We start from the raw sequence: 22,391 nt of genomic DNA, 5'->3' as shown, positions 1-22,391 counted from the left end.
GCTCAACTGGTTACTTTTCAAGAGTACTACATTCACTCATAATAAACATTTCATAGGTCAATCTCTCTCCCTCCCCTCCCCCCCATCAGAGCAATAGATATGATTTTTTTATTAGCTAAGGTAAACTACTAGCTCTGCGGAAACTGAGTTTAAGACAAAGAACATGGTTCCTATTGCTTATTGTCGGCACCCTTTAGTAGAGGGGCCTCTGAACTCAACTGAGTGTGTTCCAATTGGGAAGATCCTGAGCACTGTAATCCAGCCTTGGAGTCCACAATTCCCATGATGCCTTGGATGGGAGAAGGGGAAAGAGAGGACTTATTCTAGGGAGAGCATGAGACGGGCTCTACTTTGAAGAAGTAATGAGATTGCTTTTGTGGAGCTTTGTCCATACCAGGAGCTGCTGCTCAACTGCTGCCAGGAAGCCAAAAGCTACTACTGAAAACCTGCCGTGGCTTTGAGCAAGCAGGAAGCCTCAGACAGTGGGTGGCTTCACTGGAAGCAGGACAAAGACTGTTGCTATGCCCAGAGCTAACTGAGGTGGATCTGCAGTGAACGCAATGCGAGAAACCATCACCCTTGTTTGGGAAAGTACTTGCAAGGGAAGGGGCACAGCAAAGCCTTTAAGATGTTTTCTGAGTCTGAGAAGAGCAGAATGGTCTTCTCATGAAACCAGAACCCACATTTGCTGACATTTGACTAAAACAACACCAATCTTCAGAAGGGGTGTGCAGCTTGAAAGGATTCCAAATTAGAACTGTTCTGCCCCTTGCTGCCTTGGCTGGACTGATTCACTGGACCAACGAGCTGTTGTCTTCAGCCTTAAGATCTCCAAGCGCACCCACACAAACAAGTGTTTAGAACTCTGAAATCCAGAGGAGTGTCCACTCAGGAGTGGGTTAAATGCTGGCAGTTTTAATGCAAGTTAGATACATTTCATTTACTACTGTAAAGTGTATTTTTTAATAGATTAATGGAACTGCCACCCTCGCTGACTTAAATTAGTAGTGACATTCAATCTCAGTCTGTTATACCATGATTCCTTAAGTTGTTAAGTAAAGGTATGTTAACTTTAATCTAAATGTATACTGGGTGTATATTGTTTATAACTGATATTTTTAGTTTGACTCATTGCATAGATTAGAATAGGTTTATTCCTGGAGGCTCCCATTGAGCATGTACAGGGTCCACTGCCAGTTTTAATTTCCTTTACAAGTAAAAGGACAGCAGCAGAGTAGAGGATGGAGGATTCCCACCTATCCAACATCACCATAGCGATACCAGGATCTTCTGTTCTGTCAAAAGATCAGGTGCCTAGGCACACAGGTGAGTGTTGCTTGTCCCCAGTGAAGAAAGGGGGGTTACATTACAAAGGCAGTTGTACACCTGCCTATAGGTATGTCTACACTACAAAATCAGGTCGAATTTATAGAAGTCAGTTTTTTAGAAATCGTTTTTATACAGTCCATTGTGCGTGTTCCCACACAAAACGCTTTAAGTGCATTAAGTCGGCGGATTGGGTCCACAGTACCGAGGCTAGCATCGACTTCCGGAGCATTGCACTGTGGGTAGCTATCCCACAGTTCCCACAGTCTCCGCTGCCCATTGGAATTCTCAGTTGAGATCCCAGTGCCTGATGGTGCAAAAACAGTGTTGCAGGTGGTTCTGGGTACATCGTCAGGCCCCACACTCCCTCACTCTATGAAAGCAATAGCAGATAATTGTTTTGCGCCTTTTTTCCTGAGTTACCCGAGCAGACGCCATACCACGGCAAGCATGGAGCCCTCTCAGCTCACCGTCACTGTACATCTCCTGGGTGCTGGCAGGCGTGGGACTGCATTGCTACACAGCAGCAGTGCATTGCCTTTTGGCAGCAGACAGTACATTACGATTGGTAGCCATCGTCCTCATATTCCTGGGTGCTCTTTTAGCTGACCTCGGTGAGGTCGGTTAGGGGCATCTGGGCAGACATGGGAGTGACTCAGCCAGGTCATTCCCATCGTCTGCCGAGCACCTGGGAAATGACGATGGTTAGCACTCGTACTGCACTGTCTTCTGCCGAGCACCCAGGAGACATACGGTAACTCCCTGTAAGCCATCTCATCAGTCGCCCCTCCCTCTGTCAGAGCAACGGCAGACAATTGTTTCGAGCAAAACCAAATGAGGAGGTGACGGCAGCACGGTGATGAGAGTGATGAGGACATAGATATGGTCATAGACTTCTCATAAAGTATGGGCCAGGCAATGTGCCCCAGCAATGTGCACATCATGCTGATGAGCTCTGCATGGTCACCTGTGCTGATCAGCTGACCAAACAGGAAATGAAATTCAAGTTTGCGAGCCTTTTCCTGTCTACCTGGTCAGTACATCTGAGTTGGGAGCGCTGTCCAGAGCAGTCACAATGGAGCACTCTGGAATAGCTCCTGGAGGCCAAAACCGTCGAATTATGTCCACACTACCCCAAATTCGACCTGTCAAGGCTGATTTCAGCAATAATCCCCTTGGAGGTGGAGTAAAGAAATGGATTTAAAGAGCCCTTTAAGTCAAAAAAAAAGGGCTGTGTCGTCTGGACAGGTCTAGGGTTAAATCGAGGTAACGCTGATAAATTCGACCTAAAGTCGTAGTGTACACCAGGCCTAAGACAGCTGAAAGCCCAGACACCCAACCATTGGCAGGAAGGGATAAATTCCAAGTCAAAAAAAAGGTAAAGGCTCCATTCCAAGAGAATGCTTCTCTTATGAATCAATGCGACTCCTGAATGCACAGTTCTAAATCTCTAATGAAGTACAGTTTGTTGTCGGAAGAAGCACAGAACTGAGAGCCAGAAATTCTTGAGTTTAATCCTAGCACCAATACCAACTCCCTTTCCCTATTTGTAAATTGGGGATAAATATTACTTATGTGCTTCAGAGGTGTCATGAGGATTAATTAGCATACGTTTGAGCTTTGAAAGTGAAAAGCACTATTTAATTATATGAAATATTTTAAAAACCTGTAATTAAATGGTATCAGTTTAGACACTCCCATATATTTGTTCCCTCCTCACTGCAGGATTAGTTAACTTATCAGTCATGACTGGTCTTTAAAACGGATTTTATTTAATGCACTTATGGCCATTTTTAATTTATATATACACAAACACGTTCAGTATATAAATAAGGATATACATTTTTAATTTGTGCTTCTATGGCTTAAAAGCAAAATGTTTATATAATTAAAAATACCATTCATGGCCAGTATGTCTTTTTCAAACATTTGTTATGATATCCATGAAGCAAATTATTTCAGAAAGATGCTTGTCTCCACAGATTATGATGACAATGAAAAGCTAACTTTTTACAAACTAGCCCATTTTCAAGCCCTGAGCTGAAGAATCATTTTTATTTTTAATTTAAATTTCTTTAGACTATTAAAAAGATATTTTTCTTGTTGACATTGCTTAAAACATCTCAGACAACTTGGCTTGAGCTTTTGAATTACATTTAACCTTTGAACAAGTGTAGAAATTTCACTCTAAAAGAACAATATTTGAAAGTGAGAGTGAAACAAGGAGCTTAGACTTCTTTTTCAAACCTGCATTTACCAGAGAGTTGTGACTTTCTAGACTCTGGCACAGGAAAAATAGAAGCCTGTATGGTGCAGACTACTCAGGAACTACCATCAATCAAATCTAGTTAAAATACAAACAGTATCTATGCACAATTCCCCCACTCCTCATTTCTGAACAATGTTTCTATCTTCATTCAAACCTATGCAAACCACTTATTCAACTCAGATTTTAGTACTCTTCACATATACATTTAAAATTTGTAAAAATATTCATACAATTAACAGTAGATCATTTAAAGCAGGGATTGGCAACCTTTGGTCTGCAGCTCACCAGGGTAAGCTCCCTGGCGGGCCAGGCTGCTTTTTTTTACCTGCCACGTCTGCAGGATCGGCTGATCGCAGCTCCCACTAGCTGCAGTTTGCTGCCCCAGCCAATGGGGGCGGTGGGAAGTGGTGACCGAGGCTTCCCACCGCCCCCATTGGCCTGGGACGGCAAACTGTGGCCAGTGGGAGCTGGGATCGGCCGAACCTGCAGAAGCAGAAGGTAAACAGAAGGTGCTTACCCTGGTGAGCCGCATGCCAAAGGTTGCCCATCCCTGATTTAAACCTTTAAGTGTCATCCGATGACAGCATTAAGAGGAGGGGATGAAGGCATGGAAATAAAATTTCAAATAAGAGCATGCTTTAATTTGTAGTAAGCAAAAATAGAATTGTTTCAGCCTATCAGAGTGCAGTGATTCTGTACGTTACCGACACAACAGCTTGGTAATTAACTTCTATAAATGTAGTGAGAATTAAAGTGAATTACTTTAGAAGCACCATTTGAATTATATAAAATCAACACATGATCAAATTAACAGTCACAATTATATTATGTCTTTGATCCCTAAATGCTTCAAAACTTATACCTGAAGCATTTCATTTGCCAATAAATTTCAAACTCCTTTTCGGGAGGAACGCTTGTGCCTTTTAACAGTACACAGTAGCACAGGAATACAGGAAGTGCCACATTGGAACACACCTGTGACCCATCTAGCTTAAATATCCGAGTGGCCAGCACCAGATGCTTCAGAAGAAGTTGCAAGAAACACCATAATGGGCAGATGCGGTTACACAAAAAAGTGTTACACTAACCCTCAATATAGTTTTTAAAAAATCGCCCAGAAGCATGGTTATACACATCTTCCAAAATACTTTCCTCATATTAACTATTATAACTGGATATTCATGTTATCTATACATGTCCAATCATTCAAAATCTTGCTAAATTCTTGGCCTCAGCAACACCCTGCAGCAATGAATTCCGAAGTCTAGTGGTGTGAAGTAGCATTTGCTTTTATCAGTTTTGAACTGGACACCTTTCAATAATCATTATGTGTGCCTTTGTTCTGGTGCTTCCTGTCTCATAGAACAGAAACTCCTGAACTACCTTCTCTAGACCATGCATTATTTTGTATACATTTATCATGTGTCCTGTTATTAGTTTCCTTCCTAAAATATACATGCCAAATATTTTAAGTCTCTTCCTATGAGATTTTTTCCATGGTCCTATTCATTCTTCGTACCCTTCTCTGAAACTCCTCAACTGCATCTCAAAAAGGATATTGCAGAATTAATCAGTACTGCAGACAGTACTCCAGATGAAGGCAAACCCCTAATCTGCACAATGGGATAATGTTTTCTGTATCATTCTCCATCCCATTCCTTATGCATCCTAGAATTTTACTTGTTTTTTTAAGCTATAAATGCAAACTGAACTAAGATCTTCACTGAGCTGTCCACAATGATGCCCAACTTTCCCTGAGTCACTGCTGTTAATTTTGAACCATGTAATCTGTATGAATAGTTCAAGTTTCCCTTTAACACATATTACTTTGTAGTTAATCAACACTGAGTTTCATCAGCCATTGTCTCTCCTATTCACCTGGCTTGGTTAGGCTTCTTTGGAGTTCCTCAGAATCTTCTCTGGTTTTGACTAACAAATAATTTTTTGTCTTCTGCAGTTTTTGCCACCACACTGCCTACCCCATTTCTTCCAGATCATTAATCAACACATTAAAACACCAGTTCTAGTATGAAACCTCAAGTCATCCTGCAGTTAGTATTCTGCTTCCCTATGATGAAAAATGACCACTTTGTTTTTTGTCTTTTAGACAGTTTCTTACGCAGGATAATATTTTTTCTCTCACCCCGGACAACAGTGTCTATAGCTGTTACCACAACACTACAAATTACTCTTAGTTAACAGGTTCTCTTTTATCCACAACCTCATACATTCAAAGAATTCTATCACATTGGTTTCTACAAAGGAAAGCTGTGTCTGGCCAATCTGCTTAGACCCTACCTATATCGTTTTCCAGGTGTGTGGGTTTTTTAAGTCTATTGTTAGAGTTTGAACTAATTTACAAGGTATAGAAGGCTTACTGGTCTGTAATTCTCTGGATCTTTAAAAGAGTCTTTTATAAAACACAAGTGCAACATGTGTTACCCTCCAATCCTTTGGTGCTGTCAAATTTCTTAATGAGATTGCATGATTTTTCGTAGCCATTTAAACTGATAAGATCCTTCAGAACTCTTGGATATACATCATCTTGACCTAGAAAAACTTGTCCTGCATGATCTAGGACAGGATGTCCATTTGAAAGTTACAGATAAACCCTATATAGTTCTACAAATGAAGCCAACTAGGACAGCAGTATTAACATGTTAATTGTGCTTATCCAAGAGAGGGGAAGTTCCTATTTGTTAGCAAAATATGTTTGTTTTTTCACTCAGTCCTTCAAAAATAAAATAAAATAAAAAATAAAATAAATAAATAAAATGAGCAAGAGTTGGCAGGTATACAAGATCTTGGATCTCAGCTCTATAGTCCAGGCCATGTCTATACTAGAAATTTTTGCCAGCATTACTATGTTGGTCAGAGGTGTGATTTCCAACCCATACAGCTAGCTGTGACAGCAAAAGCCCATAGTGTAGAGACAGTCATACTGGCAAAACTGGACTTTTGCTGATTTAGCTTATTTCCCTTGGGGGAGAAAGGGTAGGCACGCTAGAACTAGCAGTGTTGCTCCTATGAGATGCATCCACACCAAGAGCACTTTGCTGGTATATCAGCAAACCATGCCTAGCATAGATTTGGCCTCATTTTAAAAAGGATAGTATCTCAAACAGCACAATGATTGCACAAACCAGTTTTATAGGTTTAGAGCAATACTGACCAAGAAGGAGCCACTTACTGAACCATCAGCACTACCCTACGTGTTCCTTGAAGGCCTTACAACCTGGAACTGATCCCACTCAATGCTCAGGTAACCCACTGGTTAGCATGTTATGTGCTCTCCCTTTTGCCCAAAACTGCAATGGACACGTCTGTTACAGCCCTCTGCTACAGAGCCTGTCTCTTTGGCTCAAGCTGTAGAGACTTGTGCCGTAACAAGTCCCCAGTTCAATCCCCAGCGTCAGCCAATAAGCAAATGGGAGCTTGTCAGATAGGTAACACTTAGATTATGACACTTGACAAGAGAAAAACAATAACCGTACCCTTGGCATTAACTCTGCTCTCTATAGATCCACATACCCAGGCCATGTCCAAATTTTGCTCCTTCTTCCCCCTTTAGACTTCCAAAATTCACTCTCTTCTCCAGGTAACTCCTCCCTCATCTTGACTACCGAAGCCTCCTCTTTATCTTCGATACCTATGCTGTCCCCTACAGATCCATCCAAAGTGCGGCTGTCAAAATTATCTTCCTGGCTCAAATGTTCTGACTATGTCACCCCAAGATCACTCTCCATTTACTAAGAGGTTCAGCATGGCACTTTAAAGACATGCCATAATCAGATTTGGAGGCAACTTCTGCAATTGGTGCTGTAAACAGTGTTCTGCAGCATTCATCTGTGAACAATTATCTTAATACAAAGGTGACCAGTGAAGTCCATGTATACAATAATGTTAGTTAACTGTCCATAGCAATACAAATGCAGGAAACATGGCTTTGCATTAGAAACAGAGTATATATAATTGAGAATATGTGCAGCTGGAATACTAGAAAATTCCTCTTTTTCTTAAAAGAAACTTATTTACCAAGTTAAAATGGATATATCTTCTTAAAAATCAGGAGATGGTTTTAAAAAAAAATAAAACAAAACTCTTTTCTGATGTACAGGTCTTTTTCTTGTAAACCGTTCTTTACAGTGTGTAGTCGATCATTGGTTTGGCTTGTTTGGATTTGATGTAGGAAATCCAATTTGTATATTCCTGCCATTGTTTGATTACTACATAATTATATTGGCAATTAAAATAGGCTTATTGCTATAGTTTTCAGGCAAACGTAACTGCAATGCACACAAGCTGACAAACATTTTCGTTTTATAGATACTCTTAACCCATCCTACCCATACGCTTAAATGAACACTTTCAAAAGCTTGTTCAGTGCTTTACAACCTTTGTTTTCTTTTGTTTTTATTGTTTTGGTTTCAATATCAGTTTTAAAATAAACATTTAAAAGGCATGTTAGAAGTTAAGTACTACCACTTGGAAGGCAGCCCCACTTCAAACTAAACAAAGTGGCTGTTTTTTATAGGCCAATGTATCCAGGATTAGTATAATTACAGTTTTAATTTTGTACAGCACCCCAGTTCTCTCTACTCTAGCCTCATCCTCTGACCCCTATACTGCTGTTATGACTGTGGAGCTTCTCCTTTTCAACATCTTAGCCTCCTAGGACTTTAAGATGCTTGCTGCTTCTCTCCTAGCTGTCCTCTTACTTTTCTGACCCTTTTCCTCCTTTCAGCGTCTCTCTCTTCTTCACCGCTTTTTCTATCCCTGCAGGCTATCCCATCAACCTCCATGTCACTCTGACCCACAACTTGGGCATCATCATTTTTCACTCTTCCAATCCCTTGCCCCACCCATTAATGCTATTTCCAAATCCTTCTGCTTCTTCCTCCTTGTCTTTTTAAAAAAAAAAAAAAGAAAAAACAGTCCTTTATTTTTTCCACCTTCACAGCCAACTCTCTCATTTCAAGTATCAGAGGGGTAGCCGTGTTAGTCTGGATCTGTAAAAGCAGCAAAGAATCCTGTGGCACCTTATAGACTAACAGACGTTTTGGAGCATGAGCTTTCGTGGGTGAATACCCACTTCTTCAGATGCATGTGGTGGAAATATCCAGGGGCAGGTATATATATGCTAGCAAGCAAGCTAGAGATAACGAGGTCAGTTCAATCAGGGAGGATGAGGCCCTGTTCTAGCAGTTGAGGTGTGAAAACCAAGAGAGGAGAAACTGGTTCTGTAGTTGGCAAGCCATTCACAGTCTTTGTTCAATCCTGAGCTGATGGTGTCAAATTTGCAGATGAACTGAAGCTCAGCAGTTTCTCTTTGAAGTCTGGTCCTGAAGTTTTTTTTGCTGCAGGATGGCCACCTTAAGGTCTGCTATAGTGTGGCCATGGAGGTTGAAGTGCTCTCCTACAGGTTTTTGTATATTGCCGTTCCTAATGTCTGATTTGTGTCCATTTATCCTTTTCCGTAGAGACTGTCCAGTTTGGCCGATGTACATAGCAGAGGGGCATTGCTGGCGTATGATGGCGTATATTACATTGGTGGATGTGCAGGTGAATGAACCAGTGATGGTGTGGCTGATCTGGTTAGGTCCTGTGATGGTGTCGCTGGTGTAGATATGTGGGCAGGGTTGGCATAGAGATTTGTTGCATGGATTGGTTCCTGAGCTAGAGTTATTATGGTGCGGTGTGCAGTTACTGGTGAGAATATGTTTCAGGTTGACAGGTTGTCTGTGGGCAAGGATTGGCCTGCCACCCAAGGCCTGTGAAAGTGTGGGATCATTGTCCAGGATGGGTTGTAGATCCTTGATGATGCGTTGGAGGGGTTTTAGCTGGGGGCTGTATGTGATGGCCAGTGGAGTCCTGTTGGCTTCTTTCTTGGGTTTGTCTTGCAGTAGGAGGCTTCTGGGTACACGCCTGGCTCTGTTGATCTGTTTCCTTATTTCCTCGTGCGGGTATTGTAGTTTTGAGAATGCTTGGTGGAGATTTTGTAGGTGTTGGTCTCTGTCTGAGGGGTTAGAGCAGATGCGGTTGTACCTCAGTGCTTGGCTGTAGACAATGGATCGTGTGATGTGCCCGGGATGGAAGCTGGAGGCATGAAGGTAGGCATAGCGGTCGGTAGGTTTTCGATATAGGGTGGTGTTAATGTGACCATCACTTATTTGCACCGTGGTGTCAAGAAAGTGGACCTCCCGTGTAGATTGGTCCAGGCTGAGGTTGATGGTGGGGTGGAAGCTGTTGAAATCATGGTGGAATTTTTCCAGAGTCTCCTTCCTATGGGTCCAGATGATGAAGATGTCATCAATGTAGCGTAGGTAGAGAAGGGGCGTGAGTGGACGAGAGCTGAGGAAGCGTTGTTCCAGGTCGGCCATAAAGATATTGGCATATTGTGGGGCCATGCGGGTGCCCATAGCAGTGCCACTGATCTGGAGATATATATTGTCATCAAATTTGAAATAGTTGTGTGTAAGTATAAAGGCACAGAGCTCAGCAGCCAGTTGTGCTGTGGCATCATCAGGGATAGTGTTCCTGACAGCTTGTATTCCATCTGTGTGTGGGATGTTTGTGTAGAGAGCCTCTACATCCATGGTGGCTAGGATGGTGTTTTCTGGGAGGTGACCAATGCATTGTAGTTTCCTCAGGAAATCAGTGGTGTCACGGAGATAGCTGGGAGTGCTGGTGGCATAGGGTCTGAGTAGAGAGTCCAGATATCCAGACAGTCCTTCAGTGAGAGTGCCAATGCCCGAGATGATGGGGCGTCCAGGATTTCCGGGTTTGTGGATCTTGGGTAGTAGATAGAATAACCCTGGTCGGGGCTCTAGGGGTATGTTGATTTCTTCTGGTGTTAGTGTAGGGAGTGTCCTGAGTAGATGCTGTAGTTTCTTAGTGTATTCCTCAGTGGGATCTGAGGGAAGTGGCCTGTAGAATTTGGTATTGGAGAGTTGTCTGGCGGCCTCCTTTTGGTAGTCAGACCTGTTCATGATGACAACGGCACCTCCTTTATCAGCCTCTTTGATGATAATGTCAGGGTGGTTTCTGAGGCTGTGGATGGCATTGCGTTCTGCACGACTTAGGTTGTGAGGAAAGCGATGTTGTTGTTCCACGATTTCTGCCTGTGCACACCGGCGGAAGCATTCAATGTATAGGTCCAGACTGTCATTTCGACCCTCAGGAGGAGTCCATGTGGAGTTCTTCTTCTTGTGCTGTTGGTGGGAGGGCACCTGTGTATCAGTGCACTGTTTAGTGTTGTCCTGGAAGTATTCTTTGAGTCGGAGACGGCGAAAGTAGGCTTCCAGATCGCCACAGAACTGTATCATGTTGGTGGGGATGGCAGGGCAGAAAGAGAGTCCCCGAGATAGGACAGACTTTTCTTCTGGGCTAAGTGTGTAGTTGGATAGATTGACGATATTGCTGGGTGGGTTAGGGGTATCACGGTTGTGGCCTCATGTGGCAGGTAGGAGTTTAGACAGCTTACAGTCCTTTTTCCTTTGTAGAGAGGTGAAGTGAGTAATGTAGATCTCCTGTCTTATTCTAGTGAAGTCCGTTTGTATAGAAGTTTGGTTATTAATGAGAGTCTCCAGGTTGGAGAGCTCTTTTTTGATGTTTTCCTGTTTGCTGTATAGGATACTGATCAGGTGGTTCCTCAGTTTTTTTGATAGAGTATGGCATAATCTCTCACTGTGGTCTGTGTAGTATGTAGATAGCAGTGGATTTTTTACATTTAGTCCATTTGGCACTCCCAGCTATCTCCGTGACACCACTGATTTCCTGAGGAAACTACAATGCATTGGTCACCTCCCAGAAAACACCATCCTAGCCACCATGGATGTAGAGGCTCTCTACACAAACATCCCACACACAGATGGAATACAAGCTGTCAGGAACACTATCCCTGATGATGCCACAGCACAACTGGCTGCTGAGCTCTGTGCCTTTATACTTACACACAACTATTTCAAATTTGATGACAATATATATCTCCAGATCAGTGGCACTGCTATGGGCACCCGCATGGCCCCACAATATGCCAATATCTTTATGGCCGACCTGGAACAACGCTTCCTCAGCTCTCGTCCACTCACGCCGCTTCTCTACCTACGCTACATTGATGACATCTTCATCATCTGGACCCATGGGAAGGAGACTCTGGAAAAATTCCACCATGATTTCAACAGCTTCCACCCCACCATCAACCTCAGCCTGGACCAATCTACACGGGAGGTCCACTTTCTTGACACCACGGTGCAAATAAGTGATGGTCACATTAACACCACCCTATATCGAAAACCTACCGACCGCTATGCCTACCTTCATGCCTCCAGCTTCCATCCCGGGCACATCACACGATCCATTGTCTACAGCCAAGCACTGAGGTACAACCGCATCTGCTCTAACCCCTCAGACAGAGACCAACACCTACAAAATCTCCACCAAGCATTCTCAAAACTACAATACCCGCACGAGGAAATAAGGAAACAGATCAACAGAGCCAGGCGTGTACCCAGAAGCCTCCTACTGCAAGACAAACCCAAGAAAGAAGCCAACAGGACTCCACTGGCCATCACATACAGCCCCCAGCTAAAACCCCTCCAACGCATCATCAAGGATCTACAACCCATCCTGGACAATGATCCCACACTTTCACAGGCCTTGGGTGGCAGGCCAATCCTTGCCCACAGACAACCTGCCAACCTGAAACATATTCTCACCAGTAACTGCACACCGCACCATAATAACTCTAGCTCAGGAACCAATCCATGCAACAAATCTCTATGCCAACCCTGCCCACATATCTACACCAGCGACACCATCACAGGACCTAACCAGATCAGCCACACTATCACTGGTTCATTCACCTGCACATCCACCAATGTAATATACGCCATCATACGCCAGCAATGCCCCTCTGCTATGTACATCGGCCAAACTGGACAGTCTCTACGGAAAAGGATAAATGGACACAAATCAGACATTAGGAACGGCAATATACAAAAACCTGTAGGAGAGCACTTCAACCTCCCTGGCCACACTATAGCAGACCTTAAGGTGGCCATCCTGCAGCAAAAAAAACTTCAGGACCAGACTTCAAAGAGAAACTGCTGAGCTTCAGTTCATCTGCAAATTTGACACCATCAGCTCAGGATTGAACAAAGACTGTGAATGGCTTGCCAACTACAGAACCAGTTTCTCCTCTCTTGGTTTTCACACCTCAACTGCTAGAACAGGGCCTCATCCTCCCTGATTGAACTGACCTCGTTATCTCTAGCTTGCTTGCTAGCATATATATACCTGCCCCTGGATATTTCCACTACATGCATCTGAAGAAGTGGGTATTCACCCACGAAAGCTCATGCTCCAAAACGTCTGTTAGTCTATAAGGTGCCACAGGATTCTTTGCTGCTCTCTCATTTCAGGTTCTCATTATATTCCATCTTGAGTACTCCTCTCCTCTGACCTCCCCATCCAGCAGCCGAGACAAAATGTTGCCACTAAACTCATATTCCTCGATCATTTAACTTCTTTCTCTGATTCCTTCCACGGGCTTCCCATCCAGTAGCCTATCATATATAAGCTTCTGGCCCACACCACTCCACCACTTTCAAAGCCCACCCCACTCCACCATTGCTCCCAACTTCACCTTTCCATCTGATTCTCAAAACAATCCCCACTGTGCCTTCTTCTATGTGGCTCCCATCTGGAAGGCCCTCTCAGGTGGACCAAAATGTGGACATGATCCACTTGTGCTGTGCTGCCTACCGTGAATCAAGTTGACTTGTACATACAAATTGCCTAGTCTTATTCCTTTTCCTCTGAAATTTGTGTACTTGTTTGTCCTTGGATTGAAAGCTCCTATGAGCAGGGACCAATCCTCGTAAACATTTGGAAAGTCCTTACTACATACTGGGCACTATAGCAGAACAAAACCAAATGGCACTTTAAATGAACAAAGTCAGTCAAATATGCTTCCTCACTGAACAACTGCACCTAAATGTTCCTGCAATGGCAAGGCTAGAACAGTTTTTTGCCAATTGGCCTTACATTTTTAATACATTATCCTTTCCCATTTCCTCTCCTGACTCCAATGCAGAACAAAATCCAAACAAAAGGACCATGGAAAACTTAATTTAATCAAAGAAAAAATATTAATATTGTATCTGTTTTTCTGCTTCTTTTAAAAGCGCCTTTGAAATGAAGCTACGGAGAAGCAGAATTTCAAAGATTAACAGTAAAGAGAAACTATCAAAAATATATTCAGTATGTTTACTGCAAATTAGGTATTCTTAATAAGATGGCTGTAGAAAGATCAGAAAAACAAAAATGTAATCGTAATATGGATCAAACTACATTGCTACAGTAGTTATACGATATTGCAATATAGATCACTCGTATTGCTTATACATGGATTCTCTTGCAAACTAGCACTTTTTTTCAAGCCATCTTAAAGTAATGGTAGAATAATGATCCACATTTACATACAGTACCTGATTTTCTCAACTCCATACAAAAAAATAAAAAAACAAATGAAGGAACGACAATGGTGAACAAAGGGAAGACAAGGAAAAGCAGTTGCTAAACTTACCATGGACTTGATTGATTTCTGAATTCTGAGAAAGAATTTCATCTGCTAATTTCTGAGCGGTTGGCAAAACTTCTGTGTGGTGCATTGTGATCAAATACTGTACAAACTTTTGTAGTTGGTCTCTGTTCATTTGAAAGAGTGTCTCTGAAATGGGAAGATGCAGTTTGACCTGATCTGGCTTGCGGATCCGGTATAAAGAGAGTGCGACAACGTGGGCACAGTAAAATATGTCCTTGTTTCCACAGCTACAGGTCACTGAGGTAATCTTGCAACGATCAAAGCTGATAGCTACCTTGCAAACAGTTTCTGGCTCCGATTGCATTGCAGGATCTGTCACCGTGCCGCTCAAGTGGAAACCTGTACAAGAAAACAAGAGACCTTACATTATTCAGTAAAATGCTATCATCTCACTGTCAAGTACTTTTTCTTTTTAAACAAAGAAAAGCAATTATCTATTTTTGAGAAATGCAATGCATCTTTTTTTCTCTCTCTCTTTTTTTTTTTTTTTTAAAGAGATCTAGCTTTCATGGCTTCATATATAGAATAAGGCATTTAGAACACAATAAAGAACTTTTTCATATCCAAGAAAGCCTACTGATCCAGCCAAAAAGCTTTTCAACAAGCATTTCTCCCACCCACCCCTTGTATAAGTGTTCATAAAAGCTTGGTAATCAACAAAACATTCACTCTGGCAAAAGAAATACAGAATGAAAGAGTTGAGCCTGATCACACCAGTGACAAGCTTCCCCAGTAACCTTAAAAATTCTTACAGCAGTAATTTTTTTCAACTCTACAGGTACAGACCACATCTAGCAGCAAGTTTTAACATTCTATTGGTAAGTGAGAGAGGTGCTCTAATTATATGGAGCACACGCCTTTTCATCAGAAACTCTGGAGTCCTAATTTCCATTCTACCACTGACCTGCCATGCCAGTCACTCAACCTTTCTGTCTTTGTTTTATCATCAGTAAGCTGGAGTTAATGCTTACCCTCCCAGGGATGATGTGGTAAAATTAGTTAATGTTTGCACTGCACTCTGGAGATGGAAAGTGCTACAGTTACCGAAATATACGAAAAGCTATCCTTCTAATTCTGTGCTACAATTAACATAATCAAATGCTTAGTAGTATGCACTATGAACTCACTTTCCTCTGTAATGTGGTGGAGGAAAGGAACAAAGCAACGGGTCAGTTTTGTATGGGGAAAAATTATTTGCTTCAATAGATATTTATAGCAAGTCCCCTCCACCTCCAAGTTGCCTGTTGCATCAGTATTATTACAAAGGTTGTCTGAGTCTGTGCTCAACCCACCTTTTCCCCCCCTCATGAAAACATGATTTTTAAATCTGCTAATATTTTATTTTCATTATTCCTTTATGCTGTTCTTTAGTTTGTTTTGTTTAGGAGCACGGAAATGTGTCTTGTGTAACCAGCCAAATTCATCAACAGCATAAGCAAAAAGTGGGACTATTATAATGGAATTCACCCATAAACAGTAAATTTGGCTCAGTAAATTTTCTCCAAGACACTGGGATATATTGACTATCAAATGCCATATATCAGCATGAGCACTAGAAAGTTACTACCATATACATTTATTATAGCTGAGGAAGAATACCAAATACTCTTAAAACAAATTTTAAAAACTGATTTCAAACATGCTTCTTGAAATAAATGTTGTTAGCAAACACCAATGGGGCACTACGTCAGCTGGAAAAATCGTGACACTGGCCAACAATTTTATGCTTACAGTTGTTACAAGAAACCCTTCAAATTATGAGAACTGAGAGATTAGAAGAAACACGCCCTATTTTTTCCATTTGTTTACACTGTACATTTGACATCACTTTGCATAGTCAGCATCACTGTTCGGGTTACATTCAGTTCCATTAGTCTGGTACGTTCCTCAGCGTCACATGTACACTCTAACCCTGGCTCTCTAGGACGATGTTTGCCACTTACAGCAGTAGCAGAGCTGACAGTGAAACAGAAGAGACAGTAAGCTAGAACATGCATGGAAAAGAAAGGGATGGAAGCAAGAGCAAGCCTCCAATATGTTGTTGCTCTCAGGTCCACCCAAAGCACTTAAATACAGAAGGGGAGTAGAAAACGCCATCACTTTTTTTTTTTTTTTTTTTTTTTAAGGATAAAAAAACAAAACCAAACACACACGTATTCAGGACATATTACTTTAATGTAATGGCTAAAAATTAGGCAGCTTCAAATACTGTATTTAAACAATGTGCTCCTTTACCACAGATGAATACAAATTAGATCAGTTAGTTTAGCTGCTTTTATAGAGAGATTCTTCTTTTATCAAGTTCCCTATCACCTTTGAGCTATTTCCAGTCTGCATCTATGTACTTAGAAAATACCTAGATTTGAATACTAATTGTGATGCAGATTAGGCTTAAGGGATACCATCCAACTCCTGCTGACATCAACTGCCAAACTCCCATCAATGTCAATAGGATGAAGATCCAATGTAAAATGGTCTGCAGGGCTGTTTGGAAAAACTTGTGCTACAAATGATCTTGCCTAATGTTATCAGTTTGACTTTTAACAACCTATAATTAATCTCAAATTTAAACAGTGTTTTTTTGGGAAGGTGAAGGTCTCTTGAGAAATATTTGGATTCAAAATAAAAAAAACAGTATTTAAATTCCTACTCATTTTGGACACACAAAAGGCACTTCTTTAGGACATCATAAATTTTTTTCCAGTAAAAGTCTGTAAATGCTAACATTAGTAATAAGATTCTGGTCTGAACAATGGTAACACAGTAATACATTACACTTTGTAGGATGACAGCAGGTTTAAACAAAAAAGACTATCACATTTTATTGCAGCCTAAAATACATAAGTTCCTAATCAGCCATGTCTTAACGTACTAGTGTTTAAGTTAAGAAGCAATATTTCCCCCTCTTTTCTCTTTGCACATTAATAGCAAATGGATGGAAGTTCAATATATGTTGTCTAAAAAAAGTTCACACACAGCAAGATCTATCTCAGAAGAACAGTTAGGCTGTAACAAATTTATCAACTGTTGCTCTGTATTACCTTTTGAATGGGCCTCCCACAGCAATGCAGAATATTAAACAGTGAAATGATTCTGCTGCTCCATTTTCCCTCCTGTGCAGGTTCACTCTTTTAAAAACTAGAAATTCAATATCCTACATTGAACTCAGAGTACTAAAATCTAATTGACAGTTTGCAGCAGAAGTAAATAGACTTGCTATGCTTGTAGAGGAAGGAAGAGCTACAACAACTTTTCATTTGCAGTAATGTATTCCCTGACAGGCAGAGAAATGTCCATACTCCTTGGAGGAGACCAAGGAACAGTTACTCCCAGTGGAACTCTAAAATATTGACATTTCACTGCCTGTTGAGCCCAGATGAATGGAAAGCCTCCACTACTACAAACCTGTCATACTTTTTCACAGTACTTGCTTCTAAAAAGTTGCAATTGGAATCTTCTCTTAAAAAAAAAAATGCATATCTTCCCTGATGTTCAATGTTTATTTACATCTATTTAGAAAATACAAATACAGAAACTATAATAGCATCATTGATATTTGTTAGCCCATTTGTCAATCTGTTGACAAATGGGTTTGAAACAAAGAAGTCTACATTGGTTGCAATATACTTGCTCCAATAAATAGCTTGTTTCACCTTGTCCCTTCAGCGCTTGAATCATAGAATATCAGGGTTGGAAGGGACCTCAGGAGGTCATCTAGTCCAACCCCCTGCTCAAAGCAGGACCAATCCCTAACTAAATCAATTAATTGTTTTAATATCTTTAACAATGGCATAGAACCAATAGTTAAAGCCATCCTGACATTTTGCAATCTGCAAGAGCCTTGTGTTTTTGAAAAGTGTGCCTAGGAAGTCAGTTGAAGCATTTAGATGCATGTCAAATGTGGCTCATTTACTATGTAATTTAACCTTTGTTTAAACATTCAAAGACAAACATTGACAAACAAGGAGCTGTTTGACTGCAGAAAAACAGTGATGTTAAATTACTGAAGTTTTCAGGTGCTATATTTCTAAAAGAGAACTGTGCCATGAAGGGCCATTAGTACGAAAATTTGAAGCAATCACTGCAAAATTACTTTGCATCTTTCAGCAGCCAGATTATAACTGTTAGTATCATATACTCTTACCTAACACATCCTTATAAAACCGAGTACTGTAGTAAACATTGAGTTTCAGATGATGCTTCACTCCACACTAAACATTTGAAAATAATTTCCACTGCCATATTATACTGAAGTATCCTCTAATATACTCAAATTTGATATTCTGTGTTTATAAAAAGAAATTTGTAGAAAATAAAAGTATGTTTGAATGGGTATGTTCATGTCTATGATGGATTTTACTTTTCTGTTGCTGAAGGATATAGTGGGACTGTAGATAAAGACAGGGAGAAGGGAAAGGAATTTGATGCAATTTTATTTATTTTAAAATTTAATTTAGAATGTAAAAGTTTTGAAAATTCTACGTGCACAATATACTATAGCTCAGCACTGCAGTTACCATAAAATGGTACCATTCTGGGCAAAAAAGGAAATATCTAAAATTAAAAGCCTGTTCCTGTTCCAAGTGGGCAAGGATGCACTAATTGATGACATACAGTCAGATACACTGGCTTTCCTTTATAATAGTTTGTGGAAGAATATTGTCTCTCAGGTAATCACTGGTTATTTAACTTTTGAGCCCCATATTCACCCTTATTTATAAATGACATAGGCTAAAAATCACAATTCTAAAGTTTACTTTCCCTTTAAATACATGTCTAGTTTAAACCCCCTTTTCAGAGAAGAGAGCTACTCTTTAAGTCCAATTATAAGAAAAAACTACACCTGAATTATACAAATTAAAAATACATCTTTACAATTGAGAATTTTGATGGCATAAGCCATTCTAAGCTTCACTCACCTGGTTTATAAAGTTACCAGAAACCTTTGATTAAAATACAACCAGAGATCACCACTGGGTGTAGTTTATTCTTTCCAGAAAACATAAGAATGTCAGAACTGGATCACAAAAAATAGCCTAAAGATTAACAAGTGATTTTGAATAGCTTGCTGTAATGTGCCTCCAGAGAACACTATCACACTGCATCCAATATGCATTCATTATCTTAAAACTGAAATGAAGTGTACCAGCAACAGCATTTGGACAACACAGCCTTTTCTTAAAATTCATCTGTTAACCCCCTAAATGTTTCCAAGTAGCAAACAAGGATTACCTATATGGTTCCCATAAAGATTAGCCATACGTTTTCTGTTTAATCTCTGCACACAGTTCTGAAGATGAATGAGACAGTAGAGGAGGGAGATAGATGTGCACTGCAGTTACTTATTATAGGCCTTTCTTCTTGGGAGAAAAAGTAACAGTAAAGGCAAGGAAGAATTTATATGAGCCTGAGCTAAGAAATCGGGATTTTCTCTAGAGAGCCCAATGTGGAGAATCCTCTCTTACACAATTTTTGAGTGGGTTTATCAGAATCATACTATCTATCTCAAATGATCATTTAAAATGGTATTAGCAGACTGGTCTGCCAGATAAGACATGAATACTGTACCTCTTGGCACATTCATTACTACTGTGTGGACTAAAAAGCACGTGACAAGTAAGCTTTTGCCTCACCACCCCTCTCAAACCACTACATTCTTTATGGAAAATAGTTCTTGAGTTTCCATTATCCATTTTTCAAAACTCAGCAACTGACTGGTTGTTATTTTTTCCAGGGCAAACAAGAGTTTAGACGACATTCACCATCTGTCCAATTTACTCTTTTAAAGGTGGAAATGGTTTTAAATTAAAGAGTACAAAGACATTTCCTAAACTAAATTGTGTGTGAACTTTAATACACCCTAAAAGAAACAAATTTAATTTCCAAGTTAAAAACCTGTATGCCAACACTCCACCTGGAGCTAATTTAAATGGACAATTTATAAACCAGGGAAAGTTGTGGTTTAAAATGGAAACTACTTCCAGCCATAGTACCTTTATACCACCATGTTCAAGATAACTTGGAGAGAAAGAAAGGTTAAGCAGCAGCACATAAGGCGTCTGTTGTACGTGACAAATATTCAGTCTGGGGTAGTTTATGTCCTGAAAATACGTACTGTCTAGAATAAGTTTTGCCTCACTACTGAACTGCACCCAACACACACTAAAGATGGATTTTGTCGCAAAAAATATAAAGAAGATAGCTATGATTTAACATGTAACAATTCCCAACATGCCAGGAAGAGGGTGGATTACAACAGTAGATAGCACCACAGGCACACTTCACTGACAGCTTTAAAGTTCATCCTAAAGCTTTTTTGGAAGCAAGCATGGCAGCTCAACAACAATATTAACACAATCACTACATCAGTGGACCTCAAGCAAGCATCATACCCCAGCATAATGAGGTTTTCCCACCTCATACAGAAAGCCAGGTGTATGCAAAATGTGGCTGGTGACTAAATTTTTACCAAGACTTTCCTCAAAGTCTGTTCCCTCAGACCTCCAGGCCTGAGAATTTTACAACTGCCTACGTGCATTACAGGGGCTTTCACCCTCCTCTAAAACACAGTGATGTAACTCTGATTATAGCATTTCTGTTTAAAAAAAAAAAAGTGACCTTGGTTTACAGAGCAAGTGTCTGATTTTTGTTACTGGCAATGAAACTCAGAAGAAAACCATTTTTTATTTTTAAACCACAGCCTTTAATAAAAGGAAGTTTGTCATGACTTATCAATGACTACTAAAAGCTGTTGATAAAATTTTAGCCCAACATCCAAAAAGAATTCTTATTTCTAGACTAAGGTAAAATGCCGTTTTCCATAGATGTGCACATACCAGATTTGTCATTGCTCTAAATCCTCACATCCAACAGGGCTTTCACATTCTTCTCAGAACTATACCTTGTGTGTAAACACCTTCTAGGATTCTTTCAAGTTCCACTCCTTATCTTCTGGCTAAATAGTATGACTTCTGTAACCACTTCCACATCAGCCATGGCGGTCACCACTGTGGAAGGAGAGCAGCTTCCTCAGTACTGTTCTCAGCCTGGAGAACAAGAGACATAGGCCAGATCTACACTACCCAGTTAGGTCAATGTCAATCGCCTTCCATTGATCTATTTGTACATATGCCTATGCTCAAATTTCTCTCCAGGTGAGTGCCCCATTACAGTGATGCAGCAAAGCCACTTCTCCAAATGGTACTGAGCCACAGTCAACCTACAGATGTTGATGCAGTGTGAACGCAGACACTCCATTACCTACGTCATGCCTAGCAGTCCTCCAGCAGCTGTACCACTATGCCCCATTCCCTATTACAGGGACTGCTCTGGTCACAACTGTGAACTCCACTGCCCCAGCATTATGGCAAGGGCAGCCACCTTCCTCTTTAAAAAAAATCTCCACATATTTTTGTACTGTCTTCCTGATTGCCCACTCTGACAAGCACACCAAGGAGCTCTCATGTGCAACTGCCCAACTTTCAGTGTCAGCACCATACACTAGACTCTCTCCTGTCTTGAGCAGACAGGACATACTGGACTGCCTGGGCCTGCAGGAAGAAGAGGTTGTACAGGCACAATTACAGACCAGCCACTGAAGTGTGGCTGACTACATGGAGGATGCATGTAAAGGGATATGACAGGGATCAGCAGCAGTGCCATGTGAAAATGAAGGAACTGCAGCAGGCATACCACAAATTGATCTGGTGCTGAGTCGCATGCTTTTATAAGATTCATGCCATACTTAGTAGACACCCCATTAGCACCCCACAGACCACTGTGGATACCTCAAAAGAGGCCAAGATTTAGAGACCTGTCATGGACAGCAAGGTAGAGGGGGGAGGATGTGGTGGAGGATCTAGTTATGCCACGAGCCAGGACCTGTTTGAGCCTGTGCCACAGAATATCCAGTTCTGCCAGTCGTACATGGATGAGCCCAATGAAAAGGAAGAAAACTTGGGTAAGTGCATGCAGGTATTTTTCCTTAGAGTTCAAATTTAAAGATGGGGCTTGGCCCATCCCCAAGTTAATAAGACAGGTATTGACTGCTGTTTTACTCCTACAAGAAGAGGTAGAATTATAACAAACAGAGAAAGTTGGTATCTGCTATGGGGCGTGGGGGGGAGAAGAGGGCAAGTGGTGCACTTCATTTTTGTACATAGGGATGTTCTTTGGATCCTCTTAGATCTC

The 22,391-nt window shown here is 41.0% G+C and overlaps 1 protein-coding gene across 3 annotated transcripts in view; it reads right to left on the bottom strand.

The window, feature by feature from the left end:
• The window catches only part of ZSWIM6 (zinc finger SWIM-type containing 6), a 163,929-nt gene that overhangs the window by 62,715 nt on the left and 78,823 nt on the right, over positions 1 to 22,391 (bottom strand). For 2 of the 3 annotated variants that reach the window (XM_050946872.1, XM_050946873.1), the window contains exon 2: positions 14,184 to 14,540. In XM_050946872.1, coding sequence (XP_050802829.1) covers positions 14,184 to 14,540 — 357 coding nt within the window. Of the gene's footprint in view, positions 1 to 14,183; positions 14,541 to 21,102; positions 21,123 to 22,391 lie in introns of those variants that run through there. The other variant, XM_050946874.1, reaches the window with a different exon arrangement.

This window comes from Gopherus flavomarginatus, chromosome 3 (assembly GCF_025201925.1).
Source record: "Gopherus flavomarginatus isolate rGopFla2 chromosome 3, rGopFla2.mat.asm, whole genome shotgun sequence".
NCBI lineage: Eukaryota > Metazoa > Chordata > Testudines > Testudinidae > Gopherus > Gopherus flavomarginatus.
This window is presented reverse-complemented; position numbering and strand designations above follow the sequence as displayed.